This window comes from Vanellus vanellus (genome assembly GCF_965231255.1).
Source record: "Vanellus vanellus genome assembly, chromosome: 2".
In the NCBI taxonomy this organism is placed as follows: Eukaryota; Metazoa; Chordata; class Aves; order Charadriiformes; family Charadriidae; genus Vanellus; species Vanellus vanellus.
The window spans coordinates 62,938,288-62,962,988 of record NC_138906.1 but is presented as its reverse complement, the minus strand read 5'-3'; the positions used below and the strand labels follow the sequence as shown (position 1 = coordinate 62,962,988).

General features: G+C 37.8%; 1 protein-coding gene across 3 annotated transcripts in view; it reads right to left on the bottom strand.

The window, feature by feature from the left end:
* Positions 1 to 24,701, bottom strand: part of UBP1 (upstream binding protein 1) — a 40,653-nt gene that overhangs the window by 6,808 nt on the left and 9,144 nt on the right. Inside the window, exons 2-11 of one of the 3 annotated variants that reach the window (XM_082499118.1) lie at positions 23,479 to 23,630; positions 16,438 to 16,514; positions 13,679 to 13,784; positions 12,974 to 13,080; positions 11,125 to 11,277; positions 10,868 to 10,978; positions 10,257 to 10,364; positions 3,080 to 3,183; positions 2,182 to 2,236; positions 1,916 to 2,006 (exon numbers count right to left, since the gene is read on the bottom strand). In XM_082499118.1, coding sequence (XP_082355244.1) covers positions 1,916 to 2,006; positions 2,182 to 2,236; positions 3,080 to 3,183; positions 10,257 to 10,364; positions 10,868 to 10,978; positions 11,125 to 11,277; positions 12,974 to 13,080; positions 13,679 to 13,784; positions 16,438 to 16,514; positions 23,479 to 23,630 — 1,064 coding nt within the window. Of the gene's footprint in view, positions 1 to 1,915; positions 2,010 to 2,181; positions 2,237 to 3,079; positions 3,184 to 10,256; positions 10,365 to 10,867; positions 10,979 to 11,124; positions 11,278 to 12,973; positions 13,081 to 13,678; positions 13,785 to 16,437; positions 16,515 to 23,478; positions 23,631 to 24,701 lie in introns of all 3 variants that reach the window. The other 2 variants (XM_082499119.1, XM_082499120.1) reach the window with 2 other exon arrangements.

Here is a 24,701-nt window from a genome sequence, read left to right as displayed (position 1 = left end):
GAAAAAGAAGAACCGCTTTAAAAGTTTTCTAAGGGTCTTTGTCAGAAATTTGGTACTAAAGTTTACTGAGAAAGCTTAGCAATCATGAGACGTGAAACACAGATCAGAAACTAACCAGCAGCCGGAGAATAAATGGTCAATTTCCAACACTGCAGGGGCTGACTATAAAATACTGTGCTTTTCCATTAGGTCCATGGTATTTAAAATAAAATCATCGTGGCACTGATTAAATAAGGAGCCTTATTAGTGCGTCAGTCTTGATGAGCTGGTAGATGCTATTGGTTCCAGGGAAACTTGTGGTAGCACTGCCCACTAAGGTATAAGAACAGGTTGCTATGATGGTGTACTGAGCCACGCTGAGGAGGGGAACCCAGGACGGCACCAGTTTATTGCCGAGATAGCTAGTAGTGCCACGTGGTTCTTACACATTATGTATGTTAATTTGTGTTTTTTTCCTCAAAGAAATCGTGTTCTTATGTGCCAAAAGCTGCAGTTTTTCCAAGAGGCCTCACGACCGTCTCAAGGTCTGGTCAATTTTTATTTGGAGAAGTCATACAGCCTGTGTATAGGAAAACACTGTGGACCCCTGGAGTCTCAAGATTTTAGTTATTTTTATACTATTGCTATATTATTATTAGCAGTAGCTTACAAAATTTTAGTTATTGCTTCCCATATTAATGTCACCAGAACTATACATAAATGATTTTTATCAACACCATGTTTCCATATGGTTTGCTGAGGAAGGTACTGCAAAACACTGGTTCATTCATTAGTGAAACTGCAGAACTTCCTTTCTCAGGGTTGGATGACACCTTCCCAGCTTGTTCAGAAAGGCTAAATGTGAGCTTATTTCTCAGAACCTGTATGTCCTAGCAGAAAACAGTATGAATTTTAGGCAGAAAACATTAGGCAGCAGCAAACAGAATTAATTAGCTACAGAACAGACAAAACTTCCGAGTCTTACAGATTTCAAGAATGCCACATTAGAGAATCTGTACTTTCAGTCTTGACCGAACATGGTCTTGACTGGGGAAGATGCCTGGTACAAAGGGAAATCAGGTAGAAGCATGAGCTAAGCTAAGAGGCAGAGAGCAGGAGTTATTCATCAATTCTCCTCATCATGTATCACCAAAGAAAACCAAGAAGGAATTTTACTCATGGTGTGTACTGTGTCATCCCACTCTTTGCACAATTACATGGAAGACTGAGGAAGCAAACAGCAAAACATGGCCCCAGATAGTGCATCTATTGCCATTTCTTGCTTCCACACATATAGTGGGAATTACACTGACACACATTTAAGGAAGAGCGACCAGACATTCTGCTGAAATGAAAGAAAAAAATAGACAAATACATCTAGGTAAAGGTAGACAAATACATCTCCTGTTGCATGGCAGTGAAGCAGAGTTCAATACAAAAAATAAGTTGCCGTTTCTTTGAATACAACAACTGCTAACAGCTTCACGGTTTGGAAGGATGACAGCTTCATACACCACAATTAAATCACACTCTTAAGAAAAGATCTAACGTGGGTCAGGCGTTAGCAATTTCTTGCACTTTGAGATCATTCCATACCGGCTGCCGCTAGGAAACAGCACAGCAAAACAGACAGCCTGCTGGTCTGACTCACCACATTCATTCACCTTTCCTCAAAGGACTTATCAAGGTTAAAATGACTTTGTGAACTATTATCAGGAAAAAAGAACCTAGCTTCTCTTTCGGGTTTTAGGGCGAGTTTGTGCAAAACGCCACTAGAAAAAAAAAGCCTTCCAATGCAAACTGAACACTTAATAAGCAAATCAGTAAATTACAATGAACATTGATGCCACATTGTTTTTAGGGAATTATTTTCCCACACAACATTTGCTCACTAACACAAAGAAAGACTTCAAATAAAAAAGTAAACTATAGGTACCTGAGAAATTTGAAAAAAGCCTTGTATAGGTAGAGAACCTATGCTTGAGCAACCATTGCTGAGTTTCCTGGATTGTGGCTGAAGGATGAAGCTGCTGTAAGAAACAAGATTGGATATGATCATTTGGATATTAAAAAAAATCCCAAACCATAAAAAAACTCCCCCAGTTAAACACTTCCTCAGTACCTATTAATGTCAAGGTATGTATAAATCAGATGTGCTGACACAAATATAGCCACGCTCAATAACAGAAAGCAAACACTCACATCTCCAGACCCTTGAGAGGTTCCATCTCCTTGATGATTTGGGGAAGAAGAATTGCTACAGATTAAAAAGAAAAGAAGAAAGAAAAGGAAGTATTACTAGAATTTTATTAAGCAAAATATTCAAGCATTGCTGAAAAATAACTTGAAATTCCTAAACCAATAAAAATCACTGTCAAAAGACAAACGCTGCATAGAGTGAAAGTGCAGTTAAACTCAAGATCACCATGCTTCTACATGCAAGTCATCTGATTCCTGTGTATTCTTTATCAGCTGGGGAAGCAGTTTTACCAACACTCAAGGGAAGTTATACGGCCACTTATCTGTCCCCTAAAGAGTGACTGAGGAAGAGATAGTAAAATACAAGGCAGACAAAACAGAAGTATATAGACCAGACAATACCACTGGAAATCACTCCTTGATCACCCCAAGTTTAATTACAGTAGTTTAATTAATGCCTCAATACAAAATGTTTTTACCAATACAATTTCTGTTGAAAAGCTTGTAAAGATTATTGCTGTGGTTTTTTTTTCTTGCAAATTATACAAACTGTGTATGTGGGGAACAAAGACTGTTCTTACTGAAAAAAACTAGTTTCCATAGACAAGGACTAAACTAGAATAGTTAAAAGGTAAAGTATTTGCTATATAGCAAAGGACAAGAAGTTTCCAATGATGTATAGTGAGAAAGAAAAACACTGAAGCAGAAGTAACTATGTTATGATTGAACCACACGATGCAAGTGTCAAACTCTAAAATAAATATACAGGTCAAAAAAAAAATCTCATTCCCCAGTGGAACCAGAAAACAGTTGCAAGCTCCTCGATCTACTCAAAAAACATTTTTGAATAAGCCTGATTTTAAAATGTTGTCTTTAATTAGGATACAGAAAAGAAACCTACCTGTCTGGGACACTGTAGGTATTATGTTGAGCAGAGGTAAAAGTTGGAGCAGGAGTAGGACTGTTGTTTACAAATGTTGTAGGAGTATCAGGCCACGGTGAGCACTGAAGATAAAGAATTAAAACTTAAGTTTCTTTTGACAATACTTTTTTTACTGTGATGCACAGTTCTTTATTTGAAGCCAGGGTTTTTTTCCACAGAGCACTTTGATTTGTAATTCCAAATAAAGATTCCCTCCATCCCACACATTACATGCAGATAATTCCAGGTAAAAATCAGTTTTCTTTTATCTTGTTCTTTCAAGAAGACTCCTATTCATACTGTCTTCTGTTAACAAAGTGAAGGCATTAGGGGTGGAACTGACAGAAGGCCTGCACAGATTACTAAGTTTAAAACAAACCACCCCACCAATCCCAAGTCATCTGCTGAAGAAACTTCTTTCATCCTAAAATGGATGAAGGGGCTGTTTAAACTGCATGTATGACGACTTGACAATAGGTGTTCAGCAACAGTAAGGAAAACTATGAAGCTAGATTTCACCTTGTGGATAAATTTAATGCATCTGCCCTAACAGCAATTAGATACAAGTGGAATTTTCAGTAGAAATTTTGTGAATTGAAATTTTTTATTAATTTACTACAGGATTAAAATGATGCTTACATGTACTGCTTTCTCAACTGCTTGGTAAACTGGAATTGTTATACACAAATTTAAGTCATCACAAGTGTATTACGAGCCAGCTATCCAACTTAGTCTTTTTTGGATATTTTTTAAACCACCATGATAAAAGCCCTTCAAAATGAGACTAGCTTTTAGTGTTTCAAATTCAGTATTTTAAAGAAAAATAAAATACAAACAGATTTTGGTATGTTCAAAGACAAACAGACAGGATTAAAACAAGCAAGTTGCCCAAGATAAAGTAAGCTAAGACCGTGCCTGTTAAAACAACAAACATTTCTGATATGCTTATCATGCACCAGCTAAATACCCTGTAAGGAAATTTCCAGAGTTATATCATAGCCTTGCGGGGGACAAGAGGAGGGAGGAGAACAAGTACGACCTAATATTAATGGAAACTTGTTTCCACAATTTTGTGTTGAAAGATGCTTTCACTATCTGGGGGAAACAGTAAATGAGCACAATACCAGCTGCAATATTCTGTAAAAGAGTTAACAACATTTCTCTGCTGGACTCCAGTCTTCGCTCGTCAGAGTAAGATTGCAAGTTTCCCAGTATGGCGCATACAATTTAAAAAAATATACACTTGGATGCCAATAGGTTAAAAATTAGGAAATTCTTCATCTGTTTGAGATTTGATTCAAATCAGTATTTTTACTAGCCACTGTGTACACAGTGCTTTTGATTACATGGTCAAAGTCACCCTTTCGACTACAAACAGCACCATCCACACAAAGCATGCTCTTCCATGACCAAGTGTCACCCACTCTTCCTCCTGTTCTGTATATTCCCATTTGTTGCTTCTCTTCTCAAGCTCATTTTAACATTAATCTCAAAGATGTTACATTACACCAGGTAGTTAAAATAGGCCTTCATTCCCTAATTATGTGGTCCAAAGCCATAATTTTAAAATAAAAGCTCAATATAATAACGTTAACTTTATTCTTCTGAAAAACTTTGAAAGTGTAATTAATTTTCTTTAATTTTCTGACTTTCTCTCCCTAAATTTTAATGCAAGGTATTTATCTGGACACATAGATGCAAGCTGTACATCCTTAGCCACTGTTCCATTACAAGATTCTGTTCAAGATATATTTAAATTTGGGGGTAGGGAAGAATGCACTGCTGTCAGAGAACAGCTTTCGCGCCATTCACAAGGCAGGTACTGCAGTTAACGTTTCTGTCCTTCAAACCCAGCTCAAGTTGTTCACAACAAAACTCTTGAGTTTAAACGCAGGAAAATGCACATTTGAAATATTTTGAAAAAGAAAGCCCCAACCCAAAGCAAGTAGCCTTCTCCTACAAACACACTTCCCTACCTTGTCTTCCCTTCCGGCAAAAATATTACTAACTATCCACTGAGACTGAATCAGTTGGTAAAAAAAAAAAAAAAAAGTAAGTACTGCTAGTAGCAATTATAATACTACTACAACATGCCCATTGGCTCAGTTCTCCTTTCATTTGTCTTATAGGAGGGAAAAATGAGTATCTAAGCATTGAGATACTTAATTCTGAAAGGTTCAAGGAACAAAGCAGCCAAGCATTAACAAAAAAAAAGGCCACAGCATAGAAGTCTTCAAGTGTCTTCTGATCTGCTTATGCTTTCGGTATCACTCGCAATCACAACCGTCCCACACTTCACAAACCCATCATGTTCAGAAAGAGGATTAGACAAAACTCCTTGGCATCAAATCCATTAATACTAAAAAGAGTAAGCAGGGATGTACTTCCTACATGCCCATTCTGGACACTGGAGGGTTAGGAGGGGAACAGATCACAGAAAGTGGCAAGGCTTCCCTGCTGCAGCCTTTCTTGAAACAGCATCTGCAATTGCCACTGCCAGGGAGAGAGCACTGGACTCTACAGACTTGTGGTCTGATCGATCAGGATATTTCTTATATTCTTAAGCCCAAAACTGAGTTAACCAAAGGACATTCAGCAAGCTAATGATACTAATACAGAAGTCCCTGGCCACTGGACTTAAAAAGAAATATGTCACACTGTCACAAGGAAGCATCCAACTCTGTAAAATGCCATCACCGAACAGAAAAAAGATTGGCATTATAAATTTACCTGTAATGTTCAATTAATACGTACTGGCAAATTTTCAAAGAAGTTGTTTTTGAGGTCTCAAGACGAACTGCCCTCCACACTGATACAATACTACTGATGCAACCGTACTCTGGAAATTATGCCTTTATTTCCAAACACTGACTAATTCCAGAAAAGGAGGACATTATTTTGGTTTCAGATCTTTAACTTTTTCTGTATAGGACATGAATGAAGTTATGAAGTGCTGACTAACATCAACACTTACAAAGCGTTCCTAATGTCTGAAGAATTGCAAAAACTCTAATTATTCTAAGCCACTGTTTAATGTCATTTCCCTTCCCACTTCAAATCTACCTGGATTTGCCCAAATTCATGCTTTACAAGAGAGTATACTAGACTTTGGCAAAGAACTCCATACTACATTCAAATACCAAATCAACACGAAAACGCGTTTGTTCTCCAAATCAGGCTTATTATACTTGGGCACACAGCATCATCTTTAGAGAACAGGGCAGCAATTTTATTATATGTGGAACAGAGCTTTCTCAAGGAACCTGTAAAATACAGTGTTCTTGCACCAAACAATCGCAGTTGCTGTTGGCAAAAGCAAAAAAACTTTTGCTCATATAGGCTTAATTATTCTGAATGCAGAAGTTATTCCCAAAATGTAAAGTCACCCACATTACATATCCTGTATGCTATGGGTACTACTATATGAAGTATAGACGTTCAGAGGAACAAATTGAAGAAATACTATATGCTTATGTTACTAAATTAGTTTTGCTCCAGCTCCACTTTCTGACTTTCATAGCCTCTAGTAGGTTTTATATTCTAAATTTAAGTCACTTACAGAGAATATTTAACTTCTGCACCAAACTTTCACATCCAAAACTTAATGTTCCAATTTATTTCAAGGTCTATACCTAGAAGTCTTCTAACTTCCATGTGCCCTATGATCAGCTCTATCTGCAAAAAATGACCATTTGACCAAGTTTAATCAAACTGTAGCTTTATATATTCTACCTTGTGACATATAATATAATATAATACAATAATCAACCAAGATGCTGTAGACAGACAAAAAAGTGCAAAAGGCCTAACTATCACAATACAAATTTACCTGCTTTTTCAAATTCAAAGCAAGGGAAAGATTGCGGTGGTTTTTTCTCTTCTTCCTTAGATAAGCTCTAGATTCTATAGATTTGGAAGACAGGAAAAAATAAAGTGCCTCCTTCATAAAATAGCCATGGATAAAGGCCACCCGTACATGAACACCCACTTTGAGGTCCAGAAGGCAGTGTGAATTCTGTAGCCTTTTATCTCTACAGAAAAAAAAAAAAAAAATCAACGCTCCACAGCATGATTGAGAGTCTTAACCAGTAGTTACCTATGCATCCGTCTGTTTGGAAAATACAGAGATAAATAGTGCAGGAATTGCAGTGTATGCACTGAATTTTGAAACATCAGGTGAACAAAGAGAAGTAATGGAAAAGCATACCTAGGTGGTATTCTTATGACAATGAATGAGAAGGAAAAGATGGGTGATGGTAATTAGAAAAAAATCTCTGGTGCTTAGGAAAGGATAGGATAGGAGAAGAGCAGAACAGAATGATCGTTCAGAAAGGAAGCTTCACCAAACTCCTTGTATTGTGTTAGAATCCCGTACAAATTAAATCGGAAAGAAAATATATTAGATTCAATGTTTTCTGAAGGAAGCACAGTAAGAAACCAATCTGTCCAAATTGGATTGTGGCTAGGCTGCAAGAAATCATATGGGGGGGGGGGGGGGGGGAAATAAAAAAAACAAAATTAGAACTATCCAGCAAACAGAACACCAGAATCTTGGAGGAGCAAAATGAAAAACCCAACATGCAAAATGAGATGCAAAAAGCAAGGAACAGATTAGGTGTAGGAGGAAGATAACAATACCCAGCTTTAAAAAGGAAGAGAACTATAGATTAGATCAACCTAAGTTTCTGGAATTCAATAAAAGATAACAAAAAGCTATTTCTGGGCATCTAGGAAGCAGCACTGGCTAAGTAACAGCCAACACTCTCAACTTCTTCAAGAAAAATACACTCCAAACAATCCTGTTTTCCTTCTGTAATAGAGCCACAGTTCCTAGGACAAGCGAAGTACAAGATCCATCATATATAAAGACATAATATGTAAACCAGTGTCAATTCTCAAAAGTAGGTCTTTAGTTTTTGTGTCTAAGCCCCTCTGTGATGACTGTACTGCACATACGGTACATCCGATCTGCACATATGAGGTAAGTCTGATAATGGCCAAACCTTCTGATGGCTACATTTTAGAAGACAGATTTGCAAGGACAGAACTGCTCTAAGTAGAAACATGCATCATCCCCTGTCCATGCTTAAAAGTCCCACAAGAATAAGCCTGTCTGGTGAAAAGAGAAAGAGGCTAACGAGTTAACCTTCAAGCTACAGATCAAACACTCCTTTCCTAGATCAAGCAAACAAGTTACACACTCAACTTATATAGTTAGAAATATTACTTAATGAGTGTATAGCGATTACCAAGGTTACACTCTGGAATACAGCGAAAATAGCGTTCCATGGCATTTTTCATGGGCTTGGTGATTTCTAATAATTTTGCTAATTATAAAAATCATTTGTCATGATGGAACAGGTTATGTGTTAAATCTGCTAATGATACTGAGTTAGCAAGGCTGAAAGCATTTCATCCTACAGGAATAAAATTCAAAATGGTCTCAACAAACTGACCAAATGATTTCAAGACAGAATTGTATTAAGGGCAAACGCAGAACAGAAATAGGCAGCTGCACATTTAAGAGAACTGGAAAGCCGTACATAGCTGTTATTCCAAAATAGTCTGTGGATCATCCTTCATCCCAAGCAAAAAGTGAATAAACACACACACACACACACACACACACACACACACTCTTTCCTTTGCATCCCTTAGGAAAGGCATTAGAAGTCCAGTACTACCTGTCCTACCTCAATTTTTCTTCACTACAATTACAGTAATGCTCCCATCCATAGAACCCTAGTTTTCCAAGAGATTGTTAATAACAGTTTAGACAACTTTCAGGTATCATTTGGCTACAGTTCGTCCTATTCTGGACAAGGGATTTGTCATGTATTTTAAAAACACCTTCTTCTATTATTCTTCCTATAAGCAACAATCATTCAGTGAAGTACTTTTAACAACAGAAAGAGAAAAGAGCACGGGGGGGGGGGGGGGGGGGGGGGGGGAGTAGAAATCCCTCCAAGGACCAGCTTCAAATGTTGCTTCAGACAAGCTTTATAAGTGAAAGTGATAAAATCCTGCTTTCTCCTGTCTATATTTCCCCTCCCAGGGCCATTTGGAACAAATAAAAGAATGTCTGCATTGCCAAAGAATGCTAAAGGTGCATCGTGAAAGAACGAACGAACGAAAGAAAAACCCAATCACCAAGAAAAGCAGAACGTAAATTTAGACAGCTCAGCGCTTACAATAGTTTCAGGGGGGCAAAAAAGTCCTCTGAAGAACCCATCTTACTTAATATTGCTTGTTCCCTCCCACCCAGTTACATGGTTTATAAACAAGAGGTATACACTGAAGTATGTTATAACCTAAACCCTATACATCACTTTCACACATCATAAATACAAACAAAATCATGTCTGAGGGACAGGAGTCAGACAGTCATTGCCTAAGCGCTGCTGGGAAAAAGCTGTCAGCACAATATGCCTGTTCAAAGAACACTCAAGTAATTGTCTTCCACAGTCACATTATTAATTGACATTTAAACTTGCCAAACGGGAGATGCAGGATTGTTTCTCATCCAAAAAATGTAAGGTCTCAATGGTATTCACCTTAAGAAACAGCATTTAAGAAATCTAAAACGCTAACCGTTGACAGGAAGAGTGGACAGGATATGTTAGATTCATTCTGGGGGCACGTAGAGGGTTAGCATACACATGTCACAAAGACATGCTGACGCTTCTGAACTGCATTAAACCTGCTCGGAGCACAGTATGTAGACCGCTAAAGGAAAAATCAGTAACTAACGATCAACCTCTGCAACACTACATGGCATTTTAAAAAATGCTGATGTACATGGAAACTTACATTGAATGTAAGTACAAATACGGAACAAAACACTAAATTTCACTGTTCTTACTTCCACTAATTACACACATACAGGAAAGCAAAAAGCTATTTCATTTAAAGTCACATAAATGGAAAGCTTTTGACTTTTAAAAGTTACACAGTCCCTCTGCAACAGTTTTAAGTGTTAGATTTAGGAAGGATTCCTTTGCTGAAAACAAACATGGAGTAATTGGTATACATTAAAGTGAATAAAATTAAGACACAGCAATCAAAATATTTTTACTTTATATAATGGAAGTTTCTCCTATATCTAACACTGTACAAGGTATCTTGCACAATGAAAAGGTAAGCAGAAGTCCCTTACACTGCCTCGCTTTGCCAGAGAATCACCGTAGTCTGCTGGCAAAGTCCGCTTGCTGGACTTTTTCTGCTCATGTTCAACTGCATCTTCAATTATAGGCTCAAGCCTCATCTGGACAAACACCAAAGATTTGGATCAATTTCTTTTCATTATACAGTGAGGAAAGATCTAAAAGCCTTTTAAAAATTTCTGAAATCTTTAGAAAACTGCACAGGACTCACTGATGTTTAAATATAAAGAAAATGCAAAAACCTACGGAGGCTCTGGCCTTACGTTCAGTAATTTCTAGGACCCACCCCCCCCTTTTTTTTTTGTTGCTTTTCAGCTGCAAGGTTTTTAGATCTGTACCAAAAGACTTGCTCTAGGGTTCAGTACAGTCAAAGTGTTCAATCTTAGTCTGTTTTAATACAGCATCTATCAACTCTCCGCAAATGAAAGTTTGCGGAATAAACCCCTAAAATTTAACATTGCTGTTCACTGGACAAGTTTGTCAAATAAAACCTTATCTTTGTGTAGAATTAATTCTTCCCCAACCCTTCCAAGACTGCAGCTAAGTTATATGCTGTCTCTATGTATTTTCTCCTGAGGAAGCAGATGCAATTCTATTTTCTTACCTCTGTAAGAACTGTGGTGTCATATGAAGGCTGATACTTTTCTTTTTCATGTGCAGTTCGCTTTTCCATCTTTTCTCTGTCTGTTTTCTGTTTCCTGTCTGCTCCTTTTGGCTAAAAATGAACAGTTACATGAATAAGAAAGTAGGGGGAAAATGGCTTTATAATTGAAATCTGATCTCAGAAGTCAAGGAGTAAAGATGTCCCTCATCTTTATGAGAGCTTCTGAGACTTATTAAGGATCTGTTTTCTACTCTTACCTTAAAAACTTTGATTTGACAACTGGCTGAATGCAGATGATCTGTATATTCTCCATTTTCAGTCTGTTTAAAAGTGTCAACCTGAATCCTAAAAGGAACTCCTTTCTCTCCTCCATGTTTACGAGGGGTGAATTCAGTGCTGATACAATGTACCTGAAAAAAAAACAACCACCAAACAAGAAGGACCCTCAGAAGTATTCTAGACATTAATATTATTACGTGTTACCGACAACATATACATTTTGTAAGGACAAGTAACAAATGACCCAGCCTGGGGACCAAGCTGCATAACCCACATTTCGTTCCTTTTCATGCCCACATGCAAATGAAGCCAAAAACATTATATTTGCGTGGACAGGGAAGAGGGGAAACAAGCAAGTGTGTCACCAAAATCTCTCCAAAAAGCAGAAGTCATGATAGATACTTATTAAATGAGAACTTGCTGGATCTTAAAAAATACGTATGTGGATGACAACCATATCTATCACGAATATAGCAAAAACTTTTTCAAGATATTGTTGTCCAATGCATTATAGCTAGAATAAACTTTGGAGTTGCTTGTAATAAATATCACCAAAGCTATAGAAGGTCACTGACTGGAAGTTTTTTAAACTCATGTGAAATTAGCATATTTTCAAATATGCCCAACTTCCTGTAAAAGTCAACAGACTTTTTAATCAGTATGTAATTGCCTCAAGTGCTACATCAGCCTGAAGACTGGATTTTTAAGCTAGAAACACCCCTAAAAGGTATCTAGGAAGAAAATCAGTGTAACAGAGTTATGATGAATATCCCTTACAGAATTTTAACTGAGCTGGGCACCATGGACAATAGCATACCTTGCACTCTCAATGACTACAATACTATCTTTTTATTTCCTATGGCCATCAAGAACAAAGAACCACAGACTGGAAACTGAAGCCTAAAGTGTAATCAGTGCTGCTATGCTGTGTCCTATACTTCCATAATAATAATCAGATCCATTTTCCCTCAGTCTGTTAGTCTGTTATCACTTCTTCTAAGGAAGTGCATAAACAAAAATATTCAATAGTCTCTTCAAGGAGACTACATTCATAGTAAGACAATTCTTACTAGAAAAAATGTCTTATTGCACCAGATCAAAGTTAATTTACTGATGTGGAATTTAACCTATTTTGGCGGCCTCGGTAAGAAAGGCTCCTATTTCAAACTTTATACCTTTTCTTCATTATAAAAAAAGATCCGAGACAAAAGTAAGCTAAAAATTCCAATGCAAAACTAAATATTCTAAATAATTTCCAGAGAAAGCATGTTCAATTACCCTGAATATCAAATACATAAATAATAAAACCCTACTACAAGGAAGTCTGCTGACATAGTAAGAAAAACATCTTTGAATGTCTGATTTAAAACTCTCTTTGGAGCACATTAAATTTCATTTTGTATCCTCAAGCCAAGCCTCTGTTGAAGCTCATCTCTAGGACAGTGGGCCTCTCAACTTAAAAAAAAAAAAAAAAAAAAAAAGTAGTGACAGTTATTTAGAGGGATATAAATTAATTCTAATACTCCGTATAACGAAATATTTTAACCATGGCAGCTTTCTGCAAAGAGCTTTTCGAAAACCTTTTATTTAAATTGTTTTTAAAAGATGCTTTTATAAACTCAAATCAAGTTGAAAAACCTAACTAGGAACCCTTATAGAACTAACAGTTGCTCTGAACCTGTGTTTTGTTTGTTTGTTTTACAAAGCTGGTATATTTAACATCTATCCCACAAATAAGAAACCAAGAAGCTTCAGTGTGCAAACATACAACTGTTTGTGACCTGAAAGGCACCAAACACAAACATCCAGTCAAGTAAAGTTTCAAACCTGAATAAAAGCAGATGTACATTTTGTTGGATCCCACAAAAATTCAACTGCATTGAGCTGGCTTGGATTTGTCTTGATATCAATGACTCCAACAGACATTGGAATATCTATATTAAAGTAAGTAGTATATATTTTAAAATAATAATATTCCAAGAAAACAGTAGAAATAAATTTTAATATAAGGTTACCATCAACAAACACAGGGTGAAAAAAGGTAGGCTTTGATGGCTGGACTATAAGCCCATAAACAGTATCTCAGGACTAATCTGAAGAAATTTAATACTCAACATACAAAGTGTGTAAGGTTTTGGGGTGTTTTTTGATTCCCCTCCTCCCCCACACCCCCAGCTTATGCAACAAAAATTATGAAGTTATGCAAAATAAAGTAACCACATTGTTGTCATTTGCACAACCTACCAGAGAAAGTTACTTTTGTTCATGTTCTCCTAATTACTATAAAATTTAGTAATTAAAATTAGAAAGATTACTGTTGCAGAGTTGCTATCTTACTTCTGTAGCATTCAAAGCTTTTGAAGGAATGTGAAAGTGCTAAGAACAATCATATTCAAAATGCACGCTATGACAAAGCAGCACACAGAAAGCTGGTCTGTGTTTTTTCACCAGCCCCAGCATAAATGTGACCATGATCAATTTAAATTTGGAAATTGAATTCCGTACAGTGGCAATAGATAGAAACAATTATACCTAAGTCGAGAAGTCTGTCCCCAGGGCGGTTCCACTTCCAACCTTCTAGCTGCTGGTGCTCTGTATATTGCAACCTTCTGTCATGGAACACAACTCTTATAATACTCTAACAAAGAAGAAAACAAGCATCTGATGAGCCACAATGTTACTATATGTTTAGAAACAGCCTGAAGATAAAGCATTAAAAACATTCCAAAATAGCTACAGTGCTGATAAATACATACTTAGAGCAAAAAATCTGGCAACCATCAGTATCCCAAAATATTCCAGAAAACAGAAATAAAACTGAGCAGCAGGAGATATTTGAAAATGTGGTTGGTAGAAACGCAAAAGAGAATTACATCTGATTGCATATGCCAAAGGTCGCGTGAAGTGAACTGAGCAACACTGACAGCACAGTATCAACACTGTGTAAGCAACATCAACTTGTTCCAGAAAACAAACACAAAAGAATTCATTTATTCTGAAAAGTGGTTAACATAGTTTGACCATTTTTTTCTGTGAATTTTTGTAGAAAGTTTTAAGAAATAAAATTAACAGAAAATTCCCTTCCTAGTATTTACAAGCATATTTACAACATATCTATTATTTTAACTAACAAAGAAAAACTTCCAAAGTATTCCAACTATTCTAGCTAAGATATTACTCTAAAAACACTATAATACGATTAACTCTATTCAGCTAGAAGCAATTATCCAACAATACCTATTTTTGCGACCAGTTCTGCTACAACTGTGCACTTAAGTCATATTAAAGAAATGTTTCTATTCTGCTGCATGAATGCACATACAAAGCAATTTGTTATACAGAGGGGGAAAAATACTGTACATATGAATTGCTACTGAACAAACAAAACGCAAACAAATTTGCCTCATTTTTTTCCATTAGTCTACAGTCTTACTTATATTAACTGTGGATAAAAGTGTCCAAAATTCCAGTAACTTTTAAATGAAGCGCCTCTTCAAGATATATTGCATTTTCTTGGGTTTATTTCAAAGATAACAGAAAGTGCGTGTGCATACAGGCACACATGTACACACACATACCGCTCCTTCTTCACTGCAAACTGGCAAGTTTGGAACTTGGAAGTATCTGCAGCCACCTTCACCAACATTAAATGCCGTCTTTGTTAAAGTACTGAGATTCCAGTATTTAAATGTTCAAAATGTAAAGTTTGTTGATGCAGCATTACAATGTCTTGCTAGGATAAAATTTACTTTTTTGAACTTTTACTCTGCTTTGTCCTCTTCTACCTACCAAATGGCTCATCATCAATATATAAACCTACAAAATTACAGCAGAGAGATACCCAAAAGCTACAAGGAAATAGCACCTAAGGGGGCAAAATAGTCAACATGCTTATTACAGCAAGACAACATGCCAGGTTGTAAAAAGTTTGATCACAGAACTCACAAATCCTAGTTTAAGCTTGTGCTTAACACTTCCTGAAATTATCTCTGAAGAAGCATCCCACAGACGAATAAGAACACGGCATAGGACTACACAATCCAACCAAAATTCAAAAATTATATAGCCTAAAGTTCACAGGTAAAGCCTCAGCCTCCCACAGGCATACTGTTCTGGTGTACTTATCAATACCACTGTCAAAACGACTTAAAAGTTTTTCCCTTCTTTCCCAGTACCTAAATAAGATTTTTCAGGGAATTTGGTAACATTGTTAGATACTTATAAGAAAAATCCAAACCCCTCCCCTTCACCAGTTCTTTTAATAATTTGTACCATGAATTGGACATTTTTCAGTCTGCCTCGTTCTTATACTTCACGCAACACCTCAGATCCACAGTACCTTCCACTAACATTAAAGCACAAGGAGACCAATCTGGCATTAGGAACAGGAGCTCAGATATGGAATAAACTGCTCTATGAGCAGCAAAATTAGATGGATTGTTTTCCTATGGATATATCTCCAATATCCCACTGTTGCAAAAACCACAGGTTGGGTCCATGTGTCTTCCATAACACCTATTAAGAAACATGCTCATACTACCTCCGCTTCTTTCTGAATGATGCTCTAGCTTCCTTCCACATCTTCTAATCCCTTGAAATGGACAAGAAGCCTCAGAAATGGACAACGTCTCAGAAGACGTTGGATACAAACCTGTAGACAACTAGGTTGCAAAGTAATTTGCATAAAATAAGCTTTGCATAAAATAATTTGGTCTTCAGCACACAAAAGTACTCTATGCATGGGGCATGCATATTCATACTGTTCTTTTTTTTTTTTAAGTATCACTGGTCCACACTCATTCTGAAAAAGTATTTAGTGATATTAGAAATAAAAAAAAAAAAAAAAATCCATAAAATATAGTCTCTAGATTGGGTTCTCTCACTTAACTTTAGATATCTGAATTTGAAATCACTGTTACCGCAGCTTCCTTTTACTCAGAAGAAAGACATGGGCACAGTTAGTGGAGATTCACCTCATCATAGAACAGATCAGACTGCAGACCTTTATAAAGGGTACATGAAGTGATTAGCCCACCTTGAGCTATCTAAAGTTACATGAAATGAACCCACTTCATAAATGGGGAAACGCATACGTGTATATTCTTTCAATTTGTAGTAAACCCGAAACAACACAACCAGGCACTAGGTTCCACTGTGGCTATTTTCTTTATTGGTCAGACCAGCCGGTCAACCTTCCTCCGTGAATCAGAGTACAATACAGGGTCAAGAACTACCCTTTTCTTATGCAACCAGCAGAGGTTAGTAATACTATCTAGAGAACTTCAATTCACCTTCACCAGTTTTCCATTGATCTCTGGTATGTCTCCAGCTTTCCGATTATCTAGCATCCGTATCTCATAGGACTGACCTTGAAAGAGAAAAAAAAAAAAAAAAAGTATCAGTAGAAGAGTCAGAGCACAAAGCTATTTTGTGTTTAACGCACCTGAATTAGCTTTTGGTTCACGGTACACAAGAATACCAGTACCTGAAGCTTCTGTTCAAGAGATTTTTACAACAAGGTTCACTTCACAGCACAGGAAATACTGAAACAAAATGAAACTTTTTGGTCCCTTTAAAACTACAGATACTTCCAAAGTTTAAGTATTTCATTTTACACGAAGTGTAAGTACCTGTTTCTCTGTTGTTTTTTTGTTTTGGGGTTTTTTGTTTGGTTTTTTTTTTTGTTTGTTTGTTTTTAATGAAGAAAAACTTTTTGAAGCTGAATTCCTTTATTTTGGAAACTGATGAAAGGCAACATACTGAGAACCACAGACTAGTCTTCCGTAAGAAACTCTTGCAGGGTTTTTATACTTTTCACACAACATACATACTGTTCTCCCATGTTTAATTTTGTCCGTGTGCCTGTTGCCTTTGTACGATTTTTAGGCTTCGTATGATTTTATAAATAAGCCTTTAAAAGAGCCAGTTATTGGTAATTTCAAACAGATATGAGCAAACCCATCTTTCCAGTGAATCTGATGAACTGTTGTACTTCAAAAGAGACAAAGCTGAAGTAATTTATTTGAACGACAGGGATATTTTTTTTCCCCAAGGTGAGCAGCACGTATTCATTTGCAAAACTGCACTTCCCTAATTAAAATATAGGACAAAACAGATTTCAAGAGGTTCGCTAAGATCAAGTGCAGTAAATTCATTACCTTCTACATTACCCTCTAAATTACCTTTACGCTCTAGTGTATACTACATTTAAAAGACATTTATTGACTTGCCCTACAAGGTAAAAGCTCAGCTGCCATACCCCCTGTGAATGAGCAAATGATTCCTTCAACTCCTTTCACTGCTTCACAGATGCATGTTACCTCCCACTGTATGTTTGGGTTGTTTCTTGCTGTAACACAATTAGCACATTTACATGTATGCTCTACGCATGTACAGGCTTTCTTCACCCCAGCAGCATTTGATCATTGATATGATCATTGATCACATAAATCCATATAAAAATTAAATTAACCTAGTGCTGATGAGTAAAGCAGTAGACCTTTTCTCCTCCTGTATTTAACAGGAGGGAACTTTTGTCCTGTTACTGAGATTTGTTCAGCTACCAGTGTTTTACTCACGCAGATATATGTAAGTCCATCTGCATTTACAGACTGCATTTTTTTTTAATCTTGCACTATTAATAAAATTTTTGCAAGTATTCTCTGTTTTCTCTCATCATTGGGGGGGGGGGGGGGGAGGGGGGGGAATTCTGATTGCTTGCTCAACAAGCATTGCTAACCTTTTATAGGTGCACAATAATATTAAGACCAAAGATTTGATGAACATAAAAATCAAGGAATACCTGACTCAAAAATGCAAAAATAGCACAGGAAGTTTTCAACACAAAGGGATAGATACGTTCCATTCTGGAGTTTTGGACATGTAGCTGCTCTGAAAGTGTGAAAAGCACCACAGCACTGATTTTAGTCATCTCTGTATGACATCTGTATATGTTACTTTCTCTGCTCTTTCCACAGGAGCAAGGCGACATAAGATGCTAGCAATTTTAACTGTCCACTGCTTAAACACTGAATCCGTGGTAACCTCTTTCACAAGACTCACAGAACGGTCAAGTCTGGAAGGCACTTCTGGAGGTCACCTTGCCCAACGCCCCTGCTCAAGCAGTGACCTACAGCCAGTTGCCCAGGACCCAGCCTGGCTGCTTCTGAGTACCTCCAAGGATGCTCATCCAGCCCATACTTCAATAGCTTCTCTATGAAGATACTATGGGAAAAAGTAGCAAAAGCCTTACTGAAGACAATGACTTGTGGACAATATCCACAGCGCTTCCCTTGTCTACCAAGCCAGCCATTTCATCATAGAAGTTTATTAAGTTGGTCAAGCATAACTTCCCCTTAGCGAATCATCCATGCTGACTACTCCTGATGACCTTCTTGTCCTCCATATGCCTGGAAATGGTTCCCAGGACTAGTTACTCCCATCACCTTCCCAGGGATGGAGATGAGGCTGGCCAGCCTGCAGTTCCCTAGGTCCTCCTTTTTGAAGATCCGAGCAATGTTTGGTTTCCTATAGTGCTCAGGCACCTCTCCTAGTCACTGTGATCATTCAAAGACTATCGAGAGTGGCCTCACAATGACATGTGCCAGCTCCCTGAGCACTTGTGGGTGCATCCCATCAGGACACATGGATTTATCTATGTCCAGTCTGCTTAACTACTCTGTGAACTACTCCTATTCCACCAAGGGTACATATTACTTGCGCCAGACTTTCCACCTAATCTCTAGGGCCAAGAATTCCTGAAGGCCAGTAATGCTAGTAAAGACTGAGGCAAAGAAGGTATTCAATACCTCAGCCTTTTCCATGTCCTATGTCACCAGAGCCCCTGCCTCGTTCCGCAGGGGGCCCACATTTTCCATAGTTTTCCTTTTGCTGCTTATGTACTTATAGAAGACCATCTTGTCTTTGATGTTCCTCACCAGATTCAGCTCCAGCTGGGCTTTAGCTTTCCTGACTGCACCTCTGCAGGCTTCGACAGTGTCTCTGTATTCTTCCCAGGTTACCTGACCCTGTATCCAGCTTCCATATGTCTACTTTTTGTGTTTTAATTTTGCCAAGAGCTCCCTGCTCATCCATGCAAGCCTTCTGCCATTTTTGCCTGACTTTCTGCTCGTTGGGATACACTGCTCTTGAGGTTGGAGGTGGGGATCCTTGAATATTAATTAACCAGCTTTCTTGGGCCCCTCTTCCCTCCAGGGCCTTATTCCATGGGACTCTACCAAGAAGATCACTGGCGAGGCCAGAGTCTGTTCTCCTGAAGTCCAGTGATGTGATCTTTCTTTCTGCCCTGCTTCCTCATCTCAGGATCCTGAACTCCACCATCTCACGGTCATGGCAACCTAGCTTATCTTCAACACTCACATCCACAATGAGCCCTTCCTTGTTGTATGAGGTATAGCAGAGCACCTTTCCTCATTGCCTCCTCTATCACTTGGGTCAGGAAGATGACAATCGATGCTCTCCAGGAACCTCCTGGATTACTCATGTCCTACTGTGTTGTCCCTCCAGCAGACGTCAGGGTGACTGAAGTCCTTCTATGAGGACCATGGCCTGTGAACATAAGGCTACTTCTAGCTCTTTGTAGAAGGCCTCATCTGCTTGTTCTTACTGGTCAGGTGGCCTATAGCAGACACCCACTACAACATCACACATATTGTTCTGCTCATTAATTCTTACCCATAAGCTCTCAGTTGGCTCATGACCCAACCCTAGGCAGAGCTCCAGGCATTCCAGCTGTTCTCCCACATGTACAACTTCCCCTTCTTTATCTTCTTGCCTTGCCTTTCCTGAACAGCCAGTATCCCTCCATTGCAACATTTCACTTATGCAAGCCATCCTATCATGTCTCCAGGATGCCAATAAGATCACAGCACTGCACACAGATGTCTTAATTCCTTGTATTTACTTCCCACGCTGCTTGCATTAATGTACATGCACTTCAGAGAGGCACCCCACCATTCTGATTTCCCAGAAAGGGTTTTGGTGTTTCCTCATAATGGTGCTTTATAAGCACTTACTTGCTTACACCCAAATGGTGGAGGTGATCCTGTTTAAGCCTCCTTTTCTTGATTTTGTGTTCCCTTTCAGGCACATCACTTGAGGCCCTTTGCTCATCAGCCATGTCTATCACCCCCTCACAGTGCTACTGGCTACTCTCTCCCTCCCCTGTCGTTCCTACTTCAAAGCCCTCCTTACCAGGTCAGCCATCCTCCTGGCAAAGGTACTTTTGCCCCCCTTACTGAGGTGGATTCCGTCTCTCCCAAGCAGTTCTTTACATTCACAGAACTACAAGCCCAGCTGCACTGTTTAAACCAACCTAAAGAACGCTTCCCCTTTAAGCAATTCTCTTCCATACTATTTCTGCCATTCGATATACACCTAGCTGAACAGCACCCAACTCAAAACGTCCTACAACTCTGATATACATTCTCAATGGACTCACTTAACAGATTTTACAGTTAATAAGAACCCTCCAAACCACTGAACAATCAATCATCATCACTCCAAGATCCGAAATTCTACAATCAGCTTTAGCTGAAAACCTAATCACTTTAAGCGTTCCATTAGCTCACAAAATATCTCAAGTTGGAAGAGACCCATAAGGATGAAGTGCAACTCCCTGCTCCTCACTCCTTGCTCCTCACAGGACTACCCAAAACTAAACCGTATGATTAAGAGCATCATCAAGATACTCCCTGAACTCTGAATGACGCTCTTAGCTACTCCTATTAAAATACTAGGGTAAAGTCAGGGCTTGCTTAAGTATTGCCTTAGGAAATGTCACCATAGTTTAACAGACAGGGCAAATGTTCCCATTGCTTCTGGTATTCACAATCCAGTAAACTAAGACAACTGCTGATGAAATTAAAGAGAGTATTTGTTCTCTATGGTACACCCTATTCACAATCCTCTTGAAAATGATTTAAGGCAAAACACTGCCTGATAACGGGGCCAAACTAGACACCAGATAACTGAATTGACCAGAATTAAAATTACTCTGTTTCTAGAGGACTTAATCCAACTCATTACACAAACATATGTATCAGTACAACTCAAGTGTGGCAAACTGATCCTTATTTTAAACTGGCTTCAGTATGAATGACGTCATGTCTCAAAACTATCCTAAGATTTTATTTTTTTTTTTTACACATATATATACACACACACAAACAGCTAATAGAGAATTTTTTAGGAAAAAGTCCTAACCAAGGCAGCAAGTGTATTGGCTTTCTGTTTTTAGTATTAGCACAGAAGGGAAGATGGCCAGCTGGGCTTTTTTCCCATATTTATTTAGAAAAAGGGTATGCCAATGCCTTCATTTTTCAACATCAGGAAAAGTTACCTAGGAGACTGCAAAACAGCAAGACTTCTTTGCAAAAGAAATCTTTATATTAAAAGAGTTGAAACATTTACAGCAATTTCAGACAGTGTCACTTAAATGGCAAGCTCTTCTTAGAGGCAAGATAGCAAGCAGTTTCTTCCTTCAGCTTGCCGCCTTGTGCTGGGTCCCCAGCACTTTGAGCTGACCTTCAAGTTTCGTGTTCTGTCAGGGAGGCTGTATCCTGGCACTGAAGAAAACAAAGTCTATTTCTACAGAGTTTAAAGTTTACAAAACTTGGAAGCGTTTTAAACAGTGCAAAGCATCTTGCTGGTCCAGCATACTGTTGCAATTGTACTCTTTTCTCGTGCAGAGAGCACTCAGGGTACCAAAAGTGGTAAAAAATAAAGTAAACCGGACCAAGCAAATGGCTGAACTATGCGATCATGTTTGCAAGACACTAGAAATCACCTAACTAACTTCCATTATTCTCATTAGTAGAAGAGTCAAGTAATGTTAAAGCATATTTAGACACACTGGATTCTGCAAGATGAAGCACTTAGCAACTTTATTCACACAGAAAGTTGAAAATGATGCTTTGTCATCATGTCAGTATCAAGTTAGATACAATTTGCTCTCACGGATTTTAGGCCCCCAATACACAGTTAAACATTTCCAGGTATGAAATGCATCACCAGAAGTTCAGACTACTAGAAATCTTTCAACTTGAGCAAAAAGGATTGCCTATCAAGAAAACACACATGTAAAATATACAAATTCTATAACCTAGTAAAGTAATTAGTAAGTTAAATAGCTCACAAAGACCAAGGAAAATTCACCAGTGCATATTTTAACCTGTCTCCTCTTAGCTGCACACTAAAGTATTACAGTGCTCAGAGAAGCACATGAGCCAAGAATATTAATTGTACCAAAACACAGTAGGGGATGGAAAACAAATAGTGAAAGTGATTTTTTTTTTTTAATTGTTTTTATTTTTCATACAAGCTGTGCTGCAGCACTGTGTCTTCTAATTACAGTGCTATCTATTGAGAGATTTTGGGTCAAAGTCCTTAAAGAAAAGAAAAAGAAAAACTAAATCTAGGAATGGTGATCCTAGAATGTTACAGCTGAGGGAGAGGGTGGGTGGCAGTGTACAAAGCCATTGATATAGTTCAGAATAAATGATAAATGGTTTTATTTGAGTTTAGAATACTAGCTGACTAAACTTAGAACACCAATGTCATTTCCAGAGGTGAGAGAGGTGTTATCACATGGCAATGACTACATTCAGATAATTTTATCCAGTCAGTGCCCTCTGTAGAAGGAAAACCGAATTTTCATGCAAATCAACCACAAGGTATGAGGAAAAAAACTGCAAGACTCAGGTGAAGTATTTATCTAGTGAATTTCTGATAAATGTAGACAATGGTGCAATACACACAAACTCCAAAGGTAGCTGCACTTGTGTTTATGTTTCAAACATAACACTGTTCTGGGCAGACACGTATAACTGATTTGAGAGCTATTACAGTGTCCTCTATTGTGCAACAGTTTTTGTTTAGGGATTGACGTTTTAATATTTATTATGACTTTTTGGGGGTATCTGTGTGTACCTTACACAGATATCATCCAATCAACTTGCTATTATCAAAACAGGAATGTAAAATTACTCTTCTATTTCAAGCTACTACTACCTGACGTTTGTCTCCTAAAAGCTCTGTCAGCTTGATTTTACTGGGGGATGTGGGGGATGAAAGGGGTAACACACAGAGCAGAAAAAAAACAACCAAAAAACCCAGACTCTAAAAGGGAAGTATTGACTGACTATAGCTATGAGTCCACGAGTCAGACAGAACAGGAATACCAGTAAGGTGCCCAATGCCATTTTTTACATAAATTTATTTTGGATGTACCCACGTGAAACACAATTCCAGGTTTAGACTGGTACCACAAGCTGCATTCATTATAGTTATGCCTGCAACATACGTATACCAACCTTGATTCAAGTATGTAAGAGTTTCATCATATAATTTTACTGCTGGAGATGTTGCAGCACACATAACATACTGGAAGGGTGGATGTTTGGTCTCATTTTCTTGTGGAAGGCTGGAATCTTCCTGTTTGAAAATAGGCAGTGCCAAAACATCACTGAAAAAAACAAACAAACAAATAACTTTGTGAGACTGTTGGCCCTGTTCTGAAGTTAAAGAAAAAAAAAAGTTATTTGTGACTTAAAAACACACAGTGGAATATATACAGAATTGTGTCATTTTGAGTTTATTAGTGAAACCAATGTGAGCAGTATCCAAAACATTTTCCACCAAAATTTTAGGCTAGGACACATAAACAACGCTCTGGGACCTAAGCAGACAATAAATAAAATTGTGATGATCCTCTGAAAATTTAATCTTCAGTTCTTGTCTCCACTGAAAAAATTCAGTTTACTCTTAATGATTCACCTACCAACAAAGGCAAGCTCGTCTAATACACATGCAGCTGAGAGCAATGCATTTACTTTCTTCTTCAAAATAATATATTCACCAAAGTTAGTTAGTTACACTGTGAAAATCATTCTCCCCATTTAGTATAATTATATCTAACCTAATAACTCTGTTGACATTGCAGATTTTTCAGTCTTAACTTTGTTTAGGCTTCAGCACACTGAATAGCACAAAAATGATTAAGCAGCAGATTCACAAAACACAAGTTAAGGCAAGCGTATGCCAAGGTTCACTTCACCTATAGACATAAGGCCACCAGAAAGACTTCAGAACTGCAAGGTTTCTGAAGAGTAAAGAGCAATCCATACTGTCCACAGGGAGCGGTAAGAGAGACAGCTTCACCACAACCAGCAAATACATCTTCTGCTTTCTACAGAATTAAGTATCCTGTATTAACAAGATTTATTTTCCTTGTACACAGTGATCCTTCATAAATAAAACTTTAGAGAGACTAAGTTCTGTTCAAAGACACCGTTTTTCTAGCACTGAATTTTTGTTCATGATGACATTCTTATCTGCAGATCCATGAGATTTTCTTTGAAAGTTTCTAAACTGAAGGTTTCTAACACCACCTCAGTTGTTGATTCAGTTTTTAATCTACATGTATCTTTTATTTCCCTTGCATTGATCACAATCATAGATTTAATGTATTTCATAAAAGAATTGTCTTATCTGTATTGCACTATTATTTACACTTTGTACCCTAAAATTTTTGAAG